Here is a 19,630-nt window from a genome sequence, read left to right on the forward strand (position 1 = left end):
AAAGATCAATCATAATATATTGGGAGCCGATCCGCATGCCTCTCTTAAATCCAACTCGGTGCCAAGAACTCTGCTTGACTTTCGCTTAATAAACCAAATCGAGGGTCCCAAATAAGAACCTGCCGTGACTACCCTCAAGGAACGTCCCGCCAAGAACTCAAGCCGTGACTACCCCGCCCCATCCATAGTCCACACCACATCACACGCACGCCAACGCACGCACACCGCTCCAAATTACCACAACAACACTCATGGCACATTAATGCTTATGAATGCAACATAAATCGTGCCTAGAGTTTAACTACATAAATATATTCATATAAGTGATGCATGGGCATGTCGAACATATAATAATATCGAAATTATAATTAAAATTAATATTTTACTCACGCACTTGACGACAAATTATCGTGGGCGGCCAAGGAGGAAGAAGGTCGTCCTGCTCACCGACAATTACATTACATCTAATTAATACAACTGACTCAATACAAACAAAGAAAAGACCAATTACGCCCTAAGTCGTGTAAAATCCTACAGAGTCTCCCTATACCTAGGACCTACCCAACCCGCAAAAGGGCTAAAAACGCACTTCTATATTCACAATCCATATATCAGCTCAATCATATCACACAGCCCTCCCGGGCCCATCAAATCAATTATCCATCACAATACGCAAAATTTCAATTTAGTCCTTATTATTGATCATTTTTGCAAAACTGCCCAAACAAGCTCTAAAAATTATAAAACTTTGCCGCGGTCCTTAGCAATATTACTAAGCTATTGCAAAAGAATCGTAATTTTCTAAGCTACCACGAATATTTTACGATTTTTAATCCTATTTAAGCACTAGAAAATTACGAAAAACAAGGTTCGGGTTTACCTTTGCCGATTCCGACCTCGGGACGCGCCGACGTCGACAATGGGGGTAGGCAAAATCTCGCCCAATTCGAGACTTTTCCAGAACGGTCCATTCGTCCAAATTTGCGGACTTGGTCAATCGCCGAATTTCCGCGAATTGAGAATACCTACACGAAGCCCATAACACGGGGGTTAGTACATAAATTTTTCAGAATTTTCTAAGCTCATTTAATGCTCGGAAAAACACTGCGAAGTTCCGTGGGACCCACCGAAAAACGTTGTCGGAAAATTTTGAAATTAATATCCCGCGAAGCTCTCGTCGAGTGGAGCGTGCTGGTAGCCTCGGTTTTCTCGTGGGATTCACGGTTTTCGAGAAATCTAGCCCAAAAGTCGAAATGGGCTAAAATCTTCCCGAGCTAAAATCGGACAATCCGCTCGATGGATTTCGGCGTTCTTGGTGTCTATGGAAAGCTCTCGCCGAGTAGATGGTTTTGGACACAAGACCCGGTCCAATCAGGAATCGGATTTGGCCGAGGAAGCTGCGGCGGAAGGCAGGGGGAGAATCGCGCGCGTGTTCCGCCGCTCATGGCCGGCTGGCTGGGACGGCTGGGAGGCGGCGCCGGCGAGGGGAGGACGCAGGGGAGGCAGCTGGCCGGCGGCAGGGGAGGGGAGGAGAGAGAAAAGAGAGAGAGAAGGGGAGGGCGTCGCGCGCGGGAGGAAGAGGAAGAAAAAGAGAAGAGACCGGTCCGATTCGACCGGTCCGATCCGGTCCGGTTCGATTCGGCCGGTTCGATTCGAAATACAAAATTTTGAATTTTTACTCTGCCTCGGGACCGAAAACGAGGTCCAAAAATTCCGAAAAAAATTCCCGAAAACTCAGAAAAATACGTAGACTCCAAATATATTTTTAGTTTTGCCACGTGGTCTTTAAATTAATTTTTAAAAATCATCAAAGTTTATATTTTCGGAAAATCGAACCCGATTTTTAAAATCCGAAAAATCTCAAAAAAATTCCTAAAATTTAAATAAAATTTAAATATCAAAAATACCCATAATTAATAAAATTTTGGGGTGTTACAAAGCACATTGATTGGAAGAATGCAAGTGGAAGCAAGAGGCAACATCAACAATCAAGAGTGCAAAAAAGTACCCAAGAGAAAATTGATTTTTGCAGAAATTGTGAAAACTAATTACATTTGACTTGAAAGTAGAGATTGTTAGAGTCCTAGTCTAATTGGAATTAGGAAGTATAATTAATTTGGGAAGTATAATTAGTTTACGAAGTATAATTAGTTTAGAAAGTTTAGTAGAGTTTAAATTATGAAGTTTAATAATTAGAGTCCTAAAAGGACTAAGTTTTAGTGGTCTATATATATAAATAGTTGATTGGCTATTATATGGAAAGTATTGTAGAGAGCTCATAAAGTGAAAATGTGTATTGAATTCCATGAGTTTTGTTTGAGTGATTTTGAGGGTGAGAAAAATAATTAGTGATTGTAATTATTTTTTCTTGATAATGAATTTATTTGGTAGAGTAAGTTTACGCTGAATCACGTTAAATTTTGTGTTCTTTATTTTGTGTGCGTGTGATTTTTTCATAACATGTTATAATAATTTTCTAAAAAGGTTTTCTATGTAATAAAAAAAAATAGAAAGAAAATTTTAAGGATAACTAAAAAAAATCATTTTTCATTGGACATGGTAATTTAATGACACATTAATTAAAAAAATCAATTTTTATGCTTTTTTTTATAAAAATGATATTAAGAAATGCTCTTAAAAATGATTAATTTATTTAGGATTGTTAAACAATAAATTTTATATAAAGAAACAATGACTTAAACCCCATCAAGCATAAAAATAAGCAAGGCAGCATTTTTTTTTCGCATTAAAAAATTTTATTGAGTCCTGACTGATTTACGTAAGTGAGAAAAGAGAGGAAGTCCGATGGTTTGTATTCCTTCCCAGTCCTAAGAAGTTTCAGACCCAAATAAAAAAAAAAAAAAAAAAAAGGTGAATGAGCCGTAAACATGAGTACAATGCAACGGCTCGAGAATTGAATGAGAAAGATACAGGAAATAACTATCACTGCCATTTCATTTATTTCCACCACCCAGAATTAACTCATCATTCATTCAAACTAACTCAAATGATACCCATCTCACCAGCTCTATCACAACATCCATCCCATTCCCATACCGCCAGCTTGCATCGCCACTTCTGTCCAGACAGTGACAGGGCATTTGACTGGCTGCACGTTCCATTCCTCTTCCGGGATTGCTCTTGCTTGCTCACACAGTGCCTTCACTTCCCCTTCCGTTAGTGGCTTGCAACTGCATCCAATGGCCTTCAAGCGTTTTTCAATATCTTCTCGAAATGAAAAAGCTCTAAAATGGGTCGCACTTGAGAAACTATCCACCTATGATCTTCACGTGGCGACCGCCAAAAAAAAAATTAATGAACAAGTAGCTAGACTAGAGTAGAGTCCACTCCACTCATCTAGCTACTTGTTTATTATTTGTTTTGACTCTTTCACGACTAATTTTTGTTTTTGGAAATTTTAATTAATTAACTAGGTTTGAGTGGCGACAATCTCTCTCTCTCTCTCAACCTGACAAAATTCACTCTTTAACGGTAAATAGTTTTCAAGTTATCTGGTATTTTTTCTAGACATGTTTGTTTTTGAAAAAAGCCCAGCAAACACCAAAGCAAATCTGAAGAAAGATTTTAGCCATATCTTTTGGGGATTGTATATTTTAATATCATGTCTTTCTCACATAGCAATCCTTGAATTTGCAGATTGGAAATTAAGTGATGAGCCCAAGAGCGAGATGTAAAAGATTTGAGAGGGGATTTTAATTTCAAAAGACAGGTGAAATAAATGAGAGACTTGAAATGTAAAATGTGAGTACTGATGTAGAAAAAACAGTGCCAATTGCCACCAATTTTAATGTATTAATATAGATACAGATAACGTCGCAAGAGACTACACACTCACTCACCAATTTATTGACTAACTAAAGATAGGAAACATAGAATTATTTTTTTATATAGTTAAACTTTATTAAACTTGAACTCTAGAACCACCCAATATTAGGAGCTAAAGTTCGTTCATTGAAAACAAACAACATTAATATGCTATTATTTCTAGGGACACAACCCAAGGAGGACACTAGCATGCATGATGGGGATGAGCCTCGATGATTGATGCAAGTGTTGGAATTTTGATAATCTTGTAGCTGGCAAAACCTCCTTCCTCTAACAATATTTTCCATTCTGCTTCACTCCTTTCCTTTCCTTGGACATGAACCATCATTGCCAGATCAAACACCAATCGCATATAGTCAAACAATTCATTTCCTTGTGAATTTAAAACTGCATCCACGATTATAAGCTTTCCAGTTTTTGGCAATGCTTCTCGACAATTTTTCAAGATTTTCATGCAATCTTCGTCATTCCAATCGTGCAATATCCACTACATTTAAAGAACAACAGTAGAAGATTGCTCGTTTAAATTGTATATCGAAAGATTTTTTTTTTCTAATGGAAAATAATTACTGGTAGATGTTTCCATTACCTTCAAGAGAATGGCATCAGCTGGAGGAATGCTTGTAAACATATCGCCGGCAACATGTGTGACGCCCTCATACTCTGGTGCCGTAGCCACCACATGTGGAAGATCGAAGTTGATTCCTTTTATATGGGGATGTGCCTTCACAATCTCACCCACCATGGCACCAGTCCCGCCCCCAACGTCCAGAAGCGATCCTAGTCCATTGAACCCATCTTTATAGCTGGCTTTCACTGCTTCCACAATGATTTTTGATGCGCCTTCCATAGCCTCGTTAAGTAAGGTGTTGAATACAGGATTGGCTGATGCAAAATCAAAGAACTCTAAACCATGAGATTTAGTGAACCCACTACCACCTTCCTTCACAATATCACTAAGGTGATGCCAACTTGATAGCATCCATGTATGGTTCTGAAACAGCAACATGGGTGCAAGACTCGTCTTCGAATCACTGAGAAGCAATTTGGAGGAGTTGGTGAGGCCATAGAGAGTAGTAGCATTGTGCTCCCCTTCTGGGCTTGCAGGATTATTTGAAGTGAAGATTTGTCTGTGAACTAACAGTGTCATGACCCGTGATAGGCGATCAGTATCCAGGGAAGGAAGGTTGATGATTTTAGCAATGGAAGACAAGGAGAGAGGACGCCCATGAGAGCTTATTATATCGGGAATGCCTAGCTCAACTACACACTTGAGTGCCATGCCGCCCACGAAGCCAAAAATGCACTCCCATATTGCCGCTTGACCTCTGAGCATTCCCTCTGGATCTGCTGCTTCTGGTCTTTCCATTTCTCTCTTCCTTAATCTCGGAATTCAGAAGAATGGGATGGTATGAGATTGGTGATAAGTAGCAGTTACTAAATTAGGAAAAAATTAGCTCTCCTTTCATTGAATGAAAGGAAATGTTCAGTTTATGTAGGAGGGCTACTTCTAATGTACTCTTGAACCACTGTTAAATAGTGCTACTCATGTACACAAAATTATAGATATATTTTTTCATGGCAACCTGAATTTTATAAAAAAAAAAAAAAAAAACTTTGTCACGTCTTAAATTTTTAAAACGTCTCATAATATACTTAATTTATGTAAAAATCTTATAATATATCTCTAATTTCTGTGAAAGTAGAATTAAGATATCTTGTAGATCTTTGTTAATAAATTGTCATATCAGTACAATTAGAATTCATGCAAGGTTTTAAGTATAACTTAATTTTACTTTATAGGAGTTAATGTGTATCATGAAATGTTTTAAAAATTTAAAATACCATGAGTTTTTTTTTTATATAAAATTAAAGGTGTGAAATGATATATTAAACCTTCTTTAATTTTAGAAAGGTGAATTCATGTATTATAAGAGATACATCAAAAGCATACAATAATAAATTAAACAATAGCTAAAATTTTCTATAGAAAATAGATGAATCATGTGAGTTATTCACTTTTATTTTTTCCCTTAGGGAAAAAAAGTTTAAATTGATAAATCAAATTGAAGCTAGTTGAAATTTTCAATTGGATTAATTTAATTTATAAAATATCACTATTTAGTTTAATTCAGAATCAAATTGATTGATTGCTAATATTTATATAAGCAAAATATATAGCATAAGTATATTCGATAGTTTGATACGTTTTCTTTGTTTATAAAAAAGAAAAACAAAAAATAAAAAAAGTGTCATAATTAATTTAGATTTTCAGAATTTGACAACAAGATAGATTTGTATATATTGGCTAATTACTAATCCTCCAAAAATAAATTTCAAATTTAAAACTTGAAAATTTTCTCACTCAATAAGAAAATTTTAAATTTATAAATATTAAATTTAATATTTAAAAATTAAAATTTAATTTAAAATTCATGTTTCTAAATTATATATAGGTGATTACTATTTGGTTTGAAACCAAAATTGGACTGACCCTATTTGAAATTGAAATCAATCATATTTGAATTGATCAACATCGTAGTGGACTGAGATTAAAGTTGACCAATCTAATTTAGATTTGATTTTCAGTCAAATTTTAAATTTTTTCTATTAAAAAAATTGACCATTAAATTTAATTAAACCTAAATCAAACAAAATAAAAATTTAATGTATATTAAATCTCCTAGCTTTAATATTATTTAAATATTTAAAAAAATATATTAATTTTTTACTCTATTAATATTTATATTTTATTAAAAAATTAAATATTATTATTAAATATTTAAACTAATAAAAAAATTTAAAATTATAAAAATAATAATTATTCTTTATTAATCTCGAGTCAACTGATATGAATTTTATCAAATGAGTCGACTCTAAAATTATTTTAAATTATATTAAATTGAACAAAAAGTGAAGTAGGTGAGCTGTTGACTCCATTTTGTTTCAATGACTTCCCATCATCTCTTTCTAATATTACCATAAACGAAGAACTAAATGACAAAGAACAGTGGGTAAGTTAGAGCATCTGCTTGGTCTACATCTACATTTGCCACTAACCCGGGGTAATTTTACAGTTCCTTTGTCATTCGAAGTGGACAAGCCATTAAAAATTGAACACGTAAATAAATATAGTTACGAAAGTAAAACTTCCTGATAGTACTTTTACTCTGGACTCTCGCTTTCGTGTTTGTATGGCCAACTTTCATTCAGGTATTTAATTTTTATTAGTTTGTTATTTTATGTAGAAGTGTTTATATAAAATTATCGATATATATTATAATTTTTTGTAACCAGAGCGGAATCACATGATAACTAGGGAGTTCGTGACCCCCTAAAAGTTTTAAAATTACAATTTATCCATTAATTTTAATGATTTTCAAAAAAAAGAAGCTATTTATACTCTTAAAATTCTTAAATTTGAAATTTTATTTATAAAATTTAGTGTATTTTTTTTTTTAAAATTGCTATTTATCCCTTCAGTATTTTTATTTTTATTTTAACTTTTATATTTTTGTGTAAATTTTTTTTATATTTAATTTTGATCTCTTATTATTTTATAATTTTATTTTAATCTTTATATTTTTTTATCAAATTTTTATTTAATTTCTTTTTAATATTTATTTTTAGCCATCAAAAAATTAATTTTTAGTTTCGTCCGGCCTCCAACTCAACCTGTCCATTTCTTTACTTTCCTCCTCTGGTTTCTTAAAAAAATTTACTTCACCTTGTAAATGGGCTAGCTCGTCTCAAAAGCCCTGGAATCCTAGCAACAAATACCTACTTGATTCCTATATTCAGGTCCAACCCAGTTCGGTCATAGTCGCAGTCGCACTCTCCACCTCTACTTGTTTTATTGCTCTTAGTTTCTTGATTTTTCACCTCAATATGCTGTCCGCACACTCGAATTACTCTTATTCTTTCCAAAGCTTTGACAAAAATTCAAACTTTGAGATCACCATTGCTCTTTATGGATATGTAAATGCTGTTAATAATGTGGCTGCACTTCAACTTACTCGCTCAATGAGTTATAGTGCTGGAAAAATCATGTACAAGAAACCCATCAAGCATGTTGAAGGTAAACCTGCGAATTTTGTTTATTTCTCGACTCATTTCTCGTTTTTGATGTCTCCAGATAATGGAGATGGCTTCTTTTTTTTTTTCACTATGGTTTCTAATGCTTCTAATGCCAGTTCGTTTGATAATAGTATCCTATTTGGACTTTATTTAAGATCAAAGGATAATAATTCTGAAATTATTGCTGTTGAGTTTGAAACAAAGAGGGATGTTGATTTGAATGACAACAACATGGGTGGTTCTACATCAGCTAAGATGAAAAATGATTTATCTGTTAATATGGTGTTGAATGATGGAAGGAGATTAAGTTCTTGGATTGATTATGAATTAAGTTCTTGGATTGATTATGAATTGGCTTCCAAGAGGTTAGATCTATAGTGTTGAACTCCATGTTTTTTTAATACTTATTAAATACATTTATACCTTAAATTTATGATGGACCGAATTTATTTATTATTTGTCTTTACAATTTAGAAAGTAAAAAATCATTTTTGTTTTGTGTTAGCATCTTTAATTAGAAATTGATTAAAAGTAATATATGATAATTATTGAATAATTACCACTGAAATTTGTTTGTGATGGGTGGGGGAGGCTAGACACCCATAACTCACTCACCAATTTATTAACCATTTTTTTTTAGTAAGCAAGATAAATTTATTAATGGAATGTATACCAGCAAAACCTGGTCAAGAGTATAGAAACAGTACAAGCACGAAAGTACCATATGCAACCATGCAAACTAAAAACCAACTAGTATTTGAAAATAGGAAACATAGAATATTAAAATAACATTATCTCCAGGCATACAATATTCCAAGGATAAAACTTGCATGCATTTAGGGATAAGCTTCAATAATTGATACCGGCGCTGGAGTTTCGATGGTCTTGCAGCTAGCAAAACCTCCTTTCTCCAACAATTTTTTCCATTCTGCTTCACTCCTTTCCTTTCCTTGGAAATAAACCATCATTGACAGATCACGTATCAATCGCGCCTTCTCAAACATTTCATGTCCTTGTTTGCTTAAGACTTCCCCCACTATTATAAGCTTTCCGGTTTTCTCCGGCAAAGCTTCCCGACAATTTTTCAAGATTTTGATGCAATTTTCGTCACTCCAATTATGCAATATCCACTAATTTAAAGAACAACAGTATTAATAGTAGTAGAAGATTATTATAAGTTCAATATCATATGAAAATGAGTTTAATAATTATTAGATTAAATGTTTGAATCGAGCTTTGTATATATAAGTCATACTTTATTTTTTAATTTAATGGAAAATAATTACTGGTAGTATGTTAAGGCTCCATTACCTTCAAGAGAATGGCATCAGCTGGAGGAATGCTTGTAAACATATTGCCGGCAACATGTGTGACGCCCTCATACTCTGGTGCCGTAGCCACCACATGTGGAAGATCGAAGTTGATTCCTTTAACATGGGGATGTGCCTTCACAATCTCACTCACCATGGCACCAGTCCCGCCCCCAACATCCACAAGCGATCCTACTCCATTGAACCCATCTTTATAGGTGGTCTTCACTGCCTCCACCATTATGTTTGATGCCCCTTCCATAGACTTGTTAAATAAGGTGTTGAATTCAGGATTGGCTGATGCAAAATCAAATAACTCTAAACCATGACACCTAGCGAACCCACTACCACCGTCCTTCACAATATCACTAAGGTGATGCCAACTTGATAGCATGCATGGATGATTCTGCAATAGCAACCAGGGCACAAGACTCGTCTTCGAATCACGGAGTAGAAATTTGGAGGAGTTGGTGAGGCCATAGAGAGTAGTAGTAGCGCTGTGCTCCCCTTCTGGGCTCGCAGGATTATTTGAAGTGAAGATTCCTCTGTGAACCAACAGTTTCATAACCCGTGAGAGGCGATCAGCGTCCAGGGAAGCATGGTTGATGCTTTTAACAATGGAAGACAAGGAGAGAGGACACCCATGAGAGTTTATCATATCAGGAATGCCTAGCTCAACTACACACTTGAGTGCCATGCCGTCCACGAAGCCAAAAATGCAATCCCATATTGCAGTTTGACTCCTGAGCATTTCCTCTGGATCTGCTGCTTCTGGCCTTTCCATTTCTCTCTTCCTTAATATCGGACTTCAGAAGACTGGGATGGTAAGAAAATATTATGGCAAGTATACATCCGGCCTATAGTATTGGGAGAGATTTATATTTGGTGTGATTTGTAGGAAAATTCTTGCAGTACTGATAGAAATTTAATAAAATATGACTTGGGGAAGACTTATTGGCTTGTATATAGTCTTATCTTTATAACTAGGCTAAGAATTAGTTAAATGGCATTTTCCATGGAGCTGTTGTGATGGAATGGGTGCATTATCTTTTTTTATCAACAAAATAATATTTTATTAACAGCTTTAAGTAACCGGGAAAAACTTATATAAGCTGGGCAGATTTACTAAATGGGGGCATTATAACTTTTATGTTGAGAGTATGTTCAATATAACATTTAAAATTTAAAACCCATTTATTTGAAATTTACTATTTAAAATTTATTTTAATTAAAATTAGAGCCGAGTAGAAATCGATTTGAACTGAAAAATCTAATGATTCATTTTAATTTAATTTTTTAATAAATTTAATAATTTAATTTGGTTATTATTTTAAGAAATACTTAATTTTTAATTTAATATAATTTGATTTATATTTCAATTTAATTTAATTTGTAAAATATGTCAATTAAGTTTGATTCCCATCAATTCCATATGATGGTTATAGGTTTTGACTTTTTATACGGATATTAATTAGAACGGTTTGTGAGGCCATGAATCTATAGACTCAATTGAAAAAAAAAAAAAAAAAAAAAACTCACTAATTTTAATTTATTTAAAAAGAGTAAATTGCTAAAATCTTCCCAAATTTTGGTTTAACTCTTATATCACATCATCATCTTAAAGTTTCCACCTATCATCCCGTATAAGTTTAACGCTTATTTCCTCAACCAATTTATATACCAATCAACTTCTTTTGCAAAAATCTACGTCACATTCCTCTATAGTTTCTTCCTGACGCATCATTTAATTCTTGGATATTGTAGATTGATTAAATTAGTTACCATGGTCGTTATTTTTATAATATTATAAACCTTATCAAAGGCAATTATATAGTTCTGTGTGTAAGGTGATGGTGGAAGGGATAATTTTTTAAAATAATAATAATAAAAATACTGAAATGTTAGAGATTAATTAATACAATTTAAAAAAAATATAAAGATTAGATCATTAATTTTGTTAAATCTTAAATAATAATTTATTTAATAGTTCATGCTTGAAATCAAACCCCACAAAATTGAGAATAGTATGAAGTTAGAGGTGCTAACTTACTAATCTTCTATTTGATTTAAAATTTTATAAAAATTTAATTTAATTAATTTTTATACTTGAAAAGCTTATTTTAGATACACTTTTTTTTTTTTTAACAGAACCGGGCCTTGACCTTTTCCACTTGGGCGTGTGCGTCCTTAAACATGCATTGGCTACATTTATAATCAGCCGTTCCAATATGCTCCAAATTTCAGTGTTATAATTAATTCTACCATTAATATTAATTCTACTATTATTAACTCTACCATTATATATATATAATTTCTAAAAATAAAGAAAAATTCCACTATAAATAAATGTTAAATAAAGAATCTACCGAAAAAAAAAATCTTAAATAAAGACAAAAGGCTTTCGTTTTCATAATAAGATTAGAAAAATCTTGCAGATAAAAATTGATCCCTTACCTAATAAGATTTAGACTCTTTATGAAATTTTGATTTATGCTGCGGTAATAGAGAAATTACGTATTTGAATTTTAAAAGCTTTATTGACCGGAATTAATGAAAGCACCTTTTGTTTGCTTTAAAGATTCTAAACTTATCCCTTAGTTTGATTAGTACTTATCGTGAACATAAAGGGATTGATCAATATCTATTTATCAACATATGTTTTCCCAAAATCAACTTTGCAATTTTTATTTTCTCCTTGATGACCATCATTTTTCATTATATATACTGATAATAGGAACTTATATCTTAAGATAATTAGCCCGACTTGCTCCAATGGTTAAAAGATATATTACTCATTCACTCCTCTAATCTCTGTATAAAAGAAATGGTTATAGTTTATTGAGTTTGCTGGTATTTGTCCTTTCAGGAAGTAGATGAAGTGTTTTGTGTTTAGACTATTATGATATGAAAATAAAAATAATACCTATGGTTAATACTCACTGTATCATAAGGCATTGGTTTATTTTAGATTTATGTGTTGCATGCATGCATGAATGTTATATGGCTATAAAACAAGCCTAGTTTTGCTATGTTGGGGCTTGAATCATTTTACAAATGACCTTAATTTAACCCACTCAAGCTTGGTTTGGCTTATGCTTTATTGTTTTATTAACCAAGCCTTACTTAGTAGGCACTTATTGATGAGCCTTGAACACTCTGTTTTACTAACAACTTAAAAAACCAAAATTCAAGTACAAGTTTTCTTTTTAAGTATTAATTTATGATTTTCTAATTGTTGATTTTATTTAACTATGTGATAAAAAGTGTTAGTCTTAATTACAGGGGAGACTTGAGTGAAATTTCATTAAAAATAAGTATGTCAACTTTGTGTATAGTAAGGTGAATTATAAATTGTGATTAAATTATAAATTGAGTTGGAAAATGATAAATGAATATTTATTTTATTATATTTTAATAGTGTTAAGGTGGGGATGAAACATAATAAAATCCATTGTAATTAAGTCCAAAAAAAAGTAAATAAAAATAATGGAGTATTTCAAGATGAAGATGGCGATGATTGTGTAGTCATGATTAGGTAACACTCGTGATGCAACTATACATTTGTTCCGTGGAAGAAAATAGTGCAAATTAGACTGTAATTAGTGCTGTAAAATCGTAGTTGGTGGATAATCAAATCTCCAAGAAACAAACCTCTTCAATTTTAAAATTTTCTTTTTCAATAAGCTTCAATGACTGATGGTAGAGCGGGGATTCTGATAATCCTGCGGCCAGCAAAGCCTCCTTCCTCCTGCAATTTTTTCCACTCTGCTTCACTTCTTTCCTTCCCATCCGCATGAACAACCATCATCAGCAGATCACATATGAAGCCCATGTCATCAAACAGTTCATTTCCCTCTGGGCTTAAAACTGCATCCACGAATAAGATTTCCACTTTTCTTTATGGCTTTTGTTGCAGTTTTCGGGCCTGTTTGGCATTGCTGTTGAAACCGCTGTAGAGAAAATCACTTTTTTAAATATACTAGTTAGAGAGTGTTAAAAAATAATTAAAAATTAAATTTGATCAGGTTTAGTCATAAGAACACTAAAATAACAAAACAGCTTTTTTTCAAACTGCTTTCTTCAACAGCATTTAAAATGGTGCTTTTGTTCAGAAAAGCAGTTTCAGGCTCTGAAACTCAATGCCAAATAGGGATTTCATCTCTTTAGTCATGTAATACCCGCTACATTTTAAGAATTTTATCAAAACCATTCAATTTTATTATAAAATTTAAAAGTAATGAATAATATGGATAAAGTTGGATTGATTAAAAAATTAAAAAAAATATATAAAAAAAATTAGATAAAATTATAATAAATTTTAAAGTTTCAAAAAATTTAGATTAAATTTTTATGCATTTTAAAATTTTAACCTGTTCTGTCAAAACTAAGCACATAAAAAAAGTGATTATAGGGGACACATAAAATTGTCCCCAAAACTATGAATAATTATTCTCAAAGGTATAGGGGACGACATTAATCGTCCCCACCTGTTGTCTTCTTTACCTCCGTACTCTATTCTAAAGGGGACGACAAATCATAATGTATTCCCTGAAAAAAGAGACGATAGTCGTCCCTAATATGGGGACGACAATCATAGTCGTCCCCCTATATGGGGATGAATGTCGTCCCCATTGTCCAAATTCAAGGGGGACCATAATCATCCCCCATAAAAAGGGAACAATGCTTGTCCCTAGTTTTGGATCAGACTCAAGGGAGACCATAATCGTCCCCCTATTAAAAGGGGATGACATTCTTCCCTATTTAAAGAGGACAATACTTGTCCCCAATTGTGGAGACCATAGTCATCCCTTACTATTAAAGAGACAATAGTCTCCCCTGATAAAAATTAAATAGGGATAATTTTCGTCCTCATATCATCATATTTTGTCCCTTATAAAATTGCTTTTAATATTGAGATATTATATTTATAATTGTTAAAAATATTGATATTCGTAAATTTTATGTTTAATTCAAAATAACTATATGATAAAATTAATATTTAAGAACAAAACGCAACATAAATTTTAAAGTATGATATAACAATAATTTTTAAGTGTACGTAGCTAGAATGCAAAATAAACTTAAATCTACCTACTTTTATTCCTAATTTGTTCATACTTGATAATATTCAAAATAAAACTCCTATGATAATAGTAGTCTTTAAATTCTAATTCAACTTCATTGCTCGTCTGTAAGCCTTTATCATTCGATCTGTTAATCCTACAATAGATTTAAATAAAAGGTCATTCAAAAAGTAGTTTTTCCAATTCATGAAATTAAATATATCTAAAAAGTACTTACTATTGTTATATCTTGACTTTTTGATGATTTGTATCCTATTACACTCTCAAATCTTTTAAAAAACTCCAAATTGCGCTCTTCTTGTTCCTTGAGTCGAGCATTTAGTTGTGCTATCTCATTATTGCGTTGTTCTTGTTCCTTCAAACGAGGATTCAACCTTGCTACCTCATCTCTCAATTCATTTAATTCCTCATTTCTAGAACCACATGCCATTCCTCTAGTGCTTGCTTTGTATCATAATCCTTTATCACGGACATAACAAGATCTAACACCAAACACCTTTTTTAAGACATCATCTGGAGTAGGATGTGGAAACCCATATACATTTATTATTTATTATTATTTTATTTTAATTAGCTAATAATAATTTAATATATTTATAATATATATATATATATTTTTTATTGGATGGTCTACTTATTTATTTTTAGATATATATATATATATATATATTATTTTTGAAATTTAATATATATCTGCAATCTGAACAACCCAGTTCAATAATAACTCTTATCTCATTCTACACCTAATAGAACTCTTAAAATATATATATACCCTAATCATCTTTTCTGCTAAACTTTGCTCTCAAAACTCGTTTGTCACCTCCTTTTTCTATCAAATACTCTTAACAAAGAATCCCTAAATTTTTACTTCTCTATTCATCACATTCGATTCTGTTTTCAAGGTAAAAATTCTCATTCTTTATTCAATAATGGGCGAATTTGATTTTATTTTCTTTCATTGATCTGTTACAACTACTCTATAAATTTATTTTTTTTGATAATTGATATTGAATTGGGTTGATTATAATTATTATTGGACAATAGTTGATTGTTATATATATATATATATATAAGGTATAATCGCTTTCACGCCTTCACGTCCTTGTATCTGTCGTCCAAGGTTTATATATATATATATATATATATATATATATATATATATATATATATATATCACGTCCTTGTATCTGTTCGTCCACGTCCATCCAAGATTTATATATATATATATATATATATATATATATATATATATATATATATATATATATATATCTGTTCGTCCACGTCCGTCCAAGGTTTATATATATATATATATATATCACGTCCTTGTATCTGTTCATCCACGTCCATCCAAGATTTTTATATATATATATATATATATCACGTCCTTGTAACTGTTCGTCCACGTCCGTCTAAGATTTATATTTTAATATATATATATATATTAAAATTATTTTATTTTATTATTAGTTAATATTTTTCTTTTATATCTTGGGTATGTAGGAGATTCAAATATTCATTTTGTCAGCTGAAATTGTCTCTTTTTTATTGAATCTAGCTATTATTTTGGAAGTTTCAGGTGAGTAATAATTATAGTACAGGACACCGTTTTTGTCCCTTTTAAAATTTCTTAGCATTAAGTTTGTTATTAAATGAAATTTTAAATCAATATTTTAACAATGATTTTATATGTGATTTTCTAGAGTTTTATTTTATTATTGAATTTTATCTCGATTTTGATTAAATAATTGATTTTGCCAACTATCTCTGCATTAGACCCATTAGGATTCCGGGAACAGGCCTTTAATGTATTTATATTGGTTGATATTTGACTATAAAATTTACCGATGTGTTACTGAATTGATTTGAGATTGATTTAATTTTATTGAATTGATTTGAGATTGATTTGATTTTATTGACTCTCTGAAACTATTGAAATACACTATTGGAATTACACTATCAGTTATTATTTGCTATCTGAAATTTTTTTATTGATTTTGATTGATTTGTACAAATTGATTTTCTGTTTTGAATTGTTACCTGTGCCCAGTATCTGTTTCTGTTATCTGGCCCCGCCGTGTGGACTATCACGGTATTAGGTTGCATTATCGAGTCATGCATCATTGCAGTTTATGGTTTGCATTAGTATCATATGCATTGATATCTGTGAAGGAGGAGGAAGGTATCTGATATCTGGTAGCGCGCTTACCATCTGGCCTTTGGGGATGTGGGGTATCATCACCTGGTGCACTGTACCATAAAATTTTTATTGAATGAATTTATTTTATATATATATTTTATGAAATTATTTTATTAATGATTTTGATAGTATGAGCATGATTTTATTGAATAGAAATTTATTGTGAAATTAATCAAGCGTCTGCCTGTTCATATTCCGTTGTGTGCTATAATTATCATTTACTGAGCATCTAGCTCAAACCACGTTTTCTCTATCTGTTATCTGTTTTAGATTAGTAGAATTCTGCAGCTGATCCAAATATTCGGTCCATTTTTAGGAGAGGGACAACTTTGATTTGTTCTCATGGTATGCCCGAATTAATGTTTTCTCGGGCTAATAATTAGTTTAGTTTATTGAACAGTTTAAATTTTTATTGAAATCTGTAGAGACTCCGCAGTTTACCTATCGGATATTTATGATGTTTATTTAGCATTTTGTTTATTTGGATTTTTGTCTATTTTTGGAATTAGTAAGTGACAATATATTCATTCAAGATACTCTGATAAGGCTTGCATGATTTAAGAATATTTAAATTATGCGCCGGTCACGGTTCAGAATTTTGGGTCGTGACAAAGTTGGTATCAGAGCCCGGTTGAGGTATAGTAAACTTGCGGAGCATAGGATCCTTAACGTCTTTTCAGTTTATCATTGCTTTAGATGTCTGCGTCCTTCGTACCTTTTCACCTGTCTTAATTTGGCTCACATTTTCAAATTTAATACTTGTTTACTAAAATGAATAGGTGCCTGGGTCTGTTAGACGTAAGAGGAGAACTAGGGCTAAGGGTCTTAATGGTGCAAACCTTGATCTAACAAGGGAGGTACCACCTCAAACTATTAATCAGACATCTGAACAGATGCCTATGGCTAAGACTGGGGCACAACCATTACTTTGTTTCTCCATACTTTTCCATGATATTTAGTACACCACATACTTTGTTAGAGTATCCTTTATCTATATCAACACCTATGAGGAATGCAATAGACACTGATATGGTGTATAGGGGATGTATAGTTCACATTGGAGATAGGGAATTAGCTGCTGATCTTGTTTCTTTGGATATGTTTGAGTTTGATGTGATTTTAGGCATGGATTGGTTAGCCACTTATCACGTTTCATTGGATTGTCATAATAAAGTTGTACTCTTTAAAATTCCTGGGGAGGCAGAATTTCAATTTCAGGGAGATCGCAGTATAGCCTCTAGTAATCTTATCTCCGTAGTGAGTGCTAGACGATTATTGCGAAAGAGGTGTAAAGGGTATCTAGCTTATGTTAGAGATGTTCAGGTAGAAGGTGCGGGTTTGGAGAATGTTGCAGTGGTTAAGGAGTTTCCTGATGTGTAGTAATCTTATCTCCGTAGTGAGTGCTAGACAATTATTGCGAAAGAGGTGTAAAGGGTATCTAGCTTATGTTAGAGATGTTCAGGTAGAAGGTGCAGGTTTGGGGAATGTTGCAGTGGTTAAGGAGTTTCCTGATGTGTTTCTAGAAGATTTATCAGGTTTACCCCCAAAGCGAGAGGTAGAGTTTGGTATAGACTTAGTTCCTGGAACTGAGCCCATATCTATGCCACCTTATCATTTACTGAGCATCTAGCTCAAACCACGTTTTCTCTATCTGTTATCTGTTTTAGATTAGTAGAATTCTGCAGCTGATCCAAATATTCGGTCCATTTTTAGAAGAGGGAAAACTTTGATTTGTTCTCATGGTATGCCCGAATTCATGTTTTCTCGGGCTAATAATTAGTTTAGTTTATTGAACAGTTTAAGTTTTTATTGAAATCTGTAGAGACTCCGCAGTTTACCTATGAGATATTTATGATGTTTATTTAGTATTTTGTTTATTTGGATTTTTGTCTATTTTTGGAATTAGTAAGTGACAATATATTCATTCAAGATACTCTGATAAGGCTTGCATAATTTAAGAATACTTAAATTATGCGCCGGTCACGGTTCAGAATTTTGGGTCGTGACATAGGACCAGTCTCATTATCATTTGTTGGTTGTTTCTCAATCCTTTGCATCTCTTCCTACAAAATATAATATTAAATATGTGAATATTTAATATATAAATAGAATATAAAAATATTAATAATTTCATAGTCAAAATACTTACATATATCCTTGATGATTCTGGATCATGCCATTGTGTTTGGCCTTGCTCATCCAAGAACCCATGTGTAGCCATTCAGACTTCAAAAGCATATGGTACTTCACCAATCTCCTCATCCATCTGTAGTATTAATTATATTAACCATGTATTATATAACATAATATAACTAAAGAAAAAAAAATAACTATGAGTAAATAGTTTTTTTTTTTTATAGTTTACCATATCATACTCTACTTGCGCAAAAGGAGTGGGACAAGTTGAAGCAATAATTCTTTGACTAGCACGATTATTTGTATTGGTGGAACATAAGGCCTACATGATATTGATGTTAAAAAAATATTTATTTTTTGCCATAATAGAAAAAATAATTAAAAAGTACCTGAAAGTCCTCATTAGCAAAAACTTTGAATATTTCCTTCCAAGAATCCACAGTCAATCTTTCAGGAACATGTTGCAGTCGTTCATCATCACTTGAGTACTTCAAATACTTAAGGTGTAGCTTGTATTTCCATTTGCAATATAATATTTTCATCTCATAGAAATAATAGAATTCAAACTTAGCTTTTTTTATCTCAGCTGTGTCAAGCTTCACCTTTTGCATTTCCTCAAGCTTCTTCCATTTTTCTGGACTCTCAGGACTTATATCAAAGTAATCCTATGAAATTTAAAAATTGATTCTTAATTATACAATATCATGTATTCATCTTATTTGGCAATTTAACATAGAATATAATAAAATATAATGTGATATGATTTAAAGGATAAAAATAACTTTTTCAAATAAGAAACTCTAAAAAAGCATATGAAGTTAACCTGAATCATACTCTATAAACGAGTACAATATCGAGCTTCAATAGCATTGCAAGGCTCCTTAGGTCGACCACAAGATCTTGCACAATATCCTAACCATGATGCCAACTTTCTTTCATGTTCACCAATTGGTTGAAAATATTTTCTTGGGGGTATG

The 19,630-nt window shown here is 32.2% G+C and overlaps 3 protein-coding genes across 3 annotated transcripts; 1 reads left to right on the plus strand and 2 right to left on the minus strand.

The window, feature by feature from the left end:
* Window positions 1-3,775: 3,775 nt before the first annotated feature.
* LOC110666628 ((R,S)-reticuline 7-O-methyltransferase-like) lies at window positions 3,776-5,361 on the minus strand. Its single transcript, XM_021827191.2, has 2 exons — window positions 4,436-5,361; window positions 3,776-4,333 (listed from the first exon to the last, which is right to left on the minus strand). Exons 1-2 carry the CDS (start codon window positions 5,213-5,215, stop codon window positions 4,031-4,033), a joined length of 1,083 nt encoding a protein of 360 aa, XP_021682883.1. The 5' UTR covers window positions 5,216-5,361; the 3' UTR covers window positions 3,776-4,030.
* Window positions 5,362-6,843: 1,482 nt separating this feature from the next.
* LOC110666573 (probable L-type lectin-domain containing receptor kinase S.7) lies at window positions 6,844-8,521 on the plus strand. Its single transcript, XM_021827107.2, has 2 exons — window positions 6,844-6,860; window positions 7,590-8,521. Exons 1-2 carry the CDS (start codon window positions 6,844-6,846, stop codon window positions 8,299-8,301), a joined length of 729 nt encoding a protein of 242 aa, XP_021682799.2. The 3' UTR covers window positions 8,302-8,521.
* A 127-nt stretch (window positions 8,522-8,648) lies between these two features.
* Window positions 8,649-10,140, minus strand: LOC110666536 ((R,S)-reticuline 7-O-methyltransferase). The gene is made up of 2 exons (XM_021827049.2): window positions 9,235-10,140; window positions 8,649-9,053 (listed from the first exon to the last, which is right to left on the minus strand). Exons 1-2 carry the CDS (start codon window positions 10,015-10,017, stop codon window positions 8,760-8,762), a joined length of 1,077 nt encoding a protein of 358 aa, XP_021682741.2. The 5' UTR covers window positions 10,018-10,140; the 3' UTR covers window positions 8,649-8,759.
* Window positions 10,141-19,630: the final 9,490 nt, after the last annotated feature.

This window comes from Hevea brasiliensis, chromosome 6 (genome assembly GCF_030052815.1).
Source record: "Hevea brasiliensis isolate MT/VB/25A 57/8 chromosome 6, ASM3005281v1, whole genome shotgun sequence".
Taxonomy (NCBI): domain Eukaryota; kingdom Viridiplantae; phylum Streptophyta; class Magnoliopsida; order Malpighiales; family Euphorbiaceae; genus Hevea; species Hevea brasiliensis.

Excerpts from the sequence above, each read along its gene's own strand:
- LOC110666628 (XM_021827191.2), bottom strand. The coding sequence starts at position 5,215 with ATGGAAAGACCAGAAGCAGCAGATCCAGAGGGAATGCTCAGAGGTCAA. Across the intron at positions 4,334-4,435 it reads CTGATGCCATTCTCTTGAAG|TGGATATTGCACGATTGGAA; the intron begins GTAATGGAAACA and ends CTTTAAATGTAG.
- LOC110666536 (XM_021827049.2), bottom strand. The coding sequence starts at position 10,017 with ATGGAAAGGCCAGAAGCAGCAGATCCAGAGGAAATGCTCAGGAGTCAA. Across the intron at positions 9,054-9,234 it reads CTGATGCCATTCTCTTGAAG|TGGATATTGCATAATTGGAG; the intron begins GTAATGGAGCCT and ends TCTTTAAATTAG.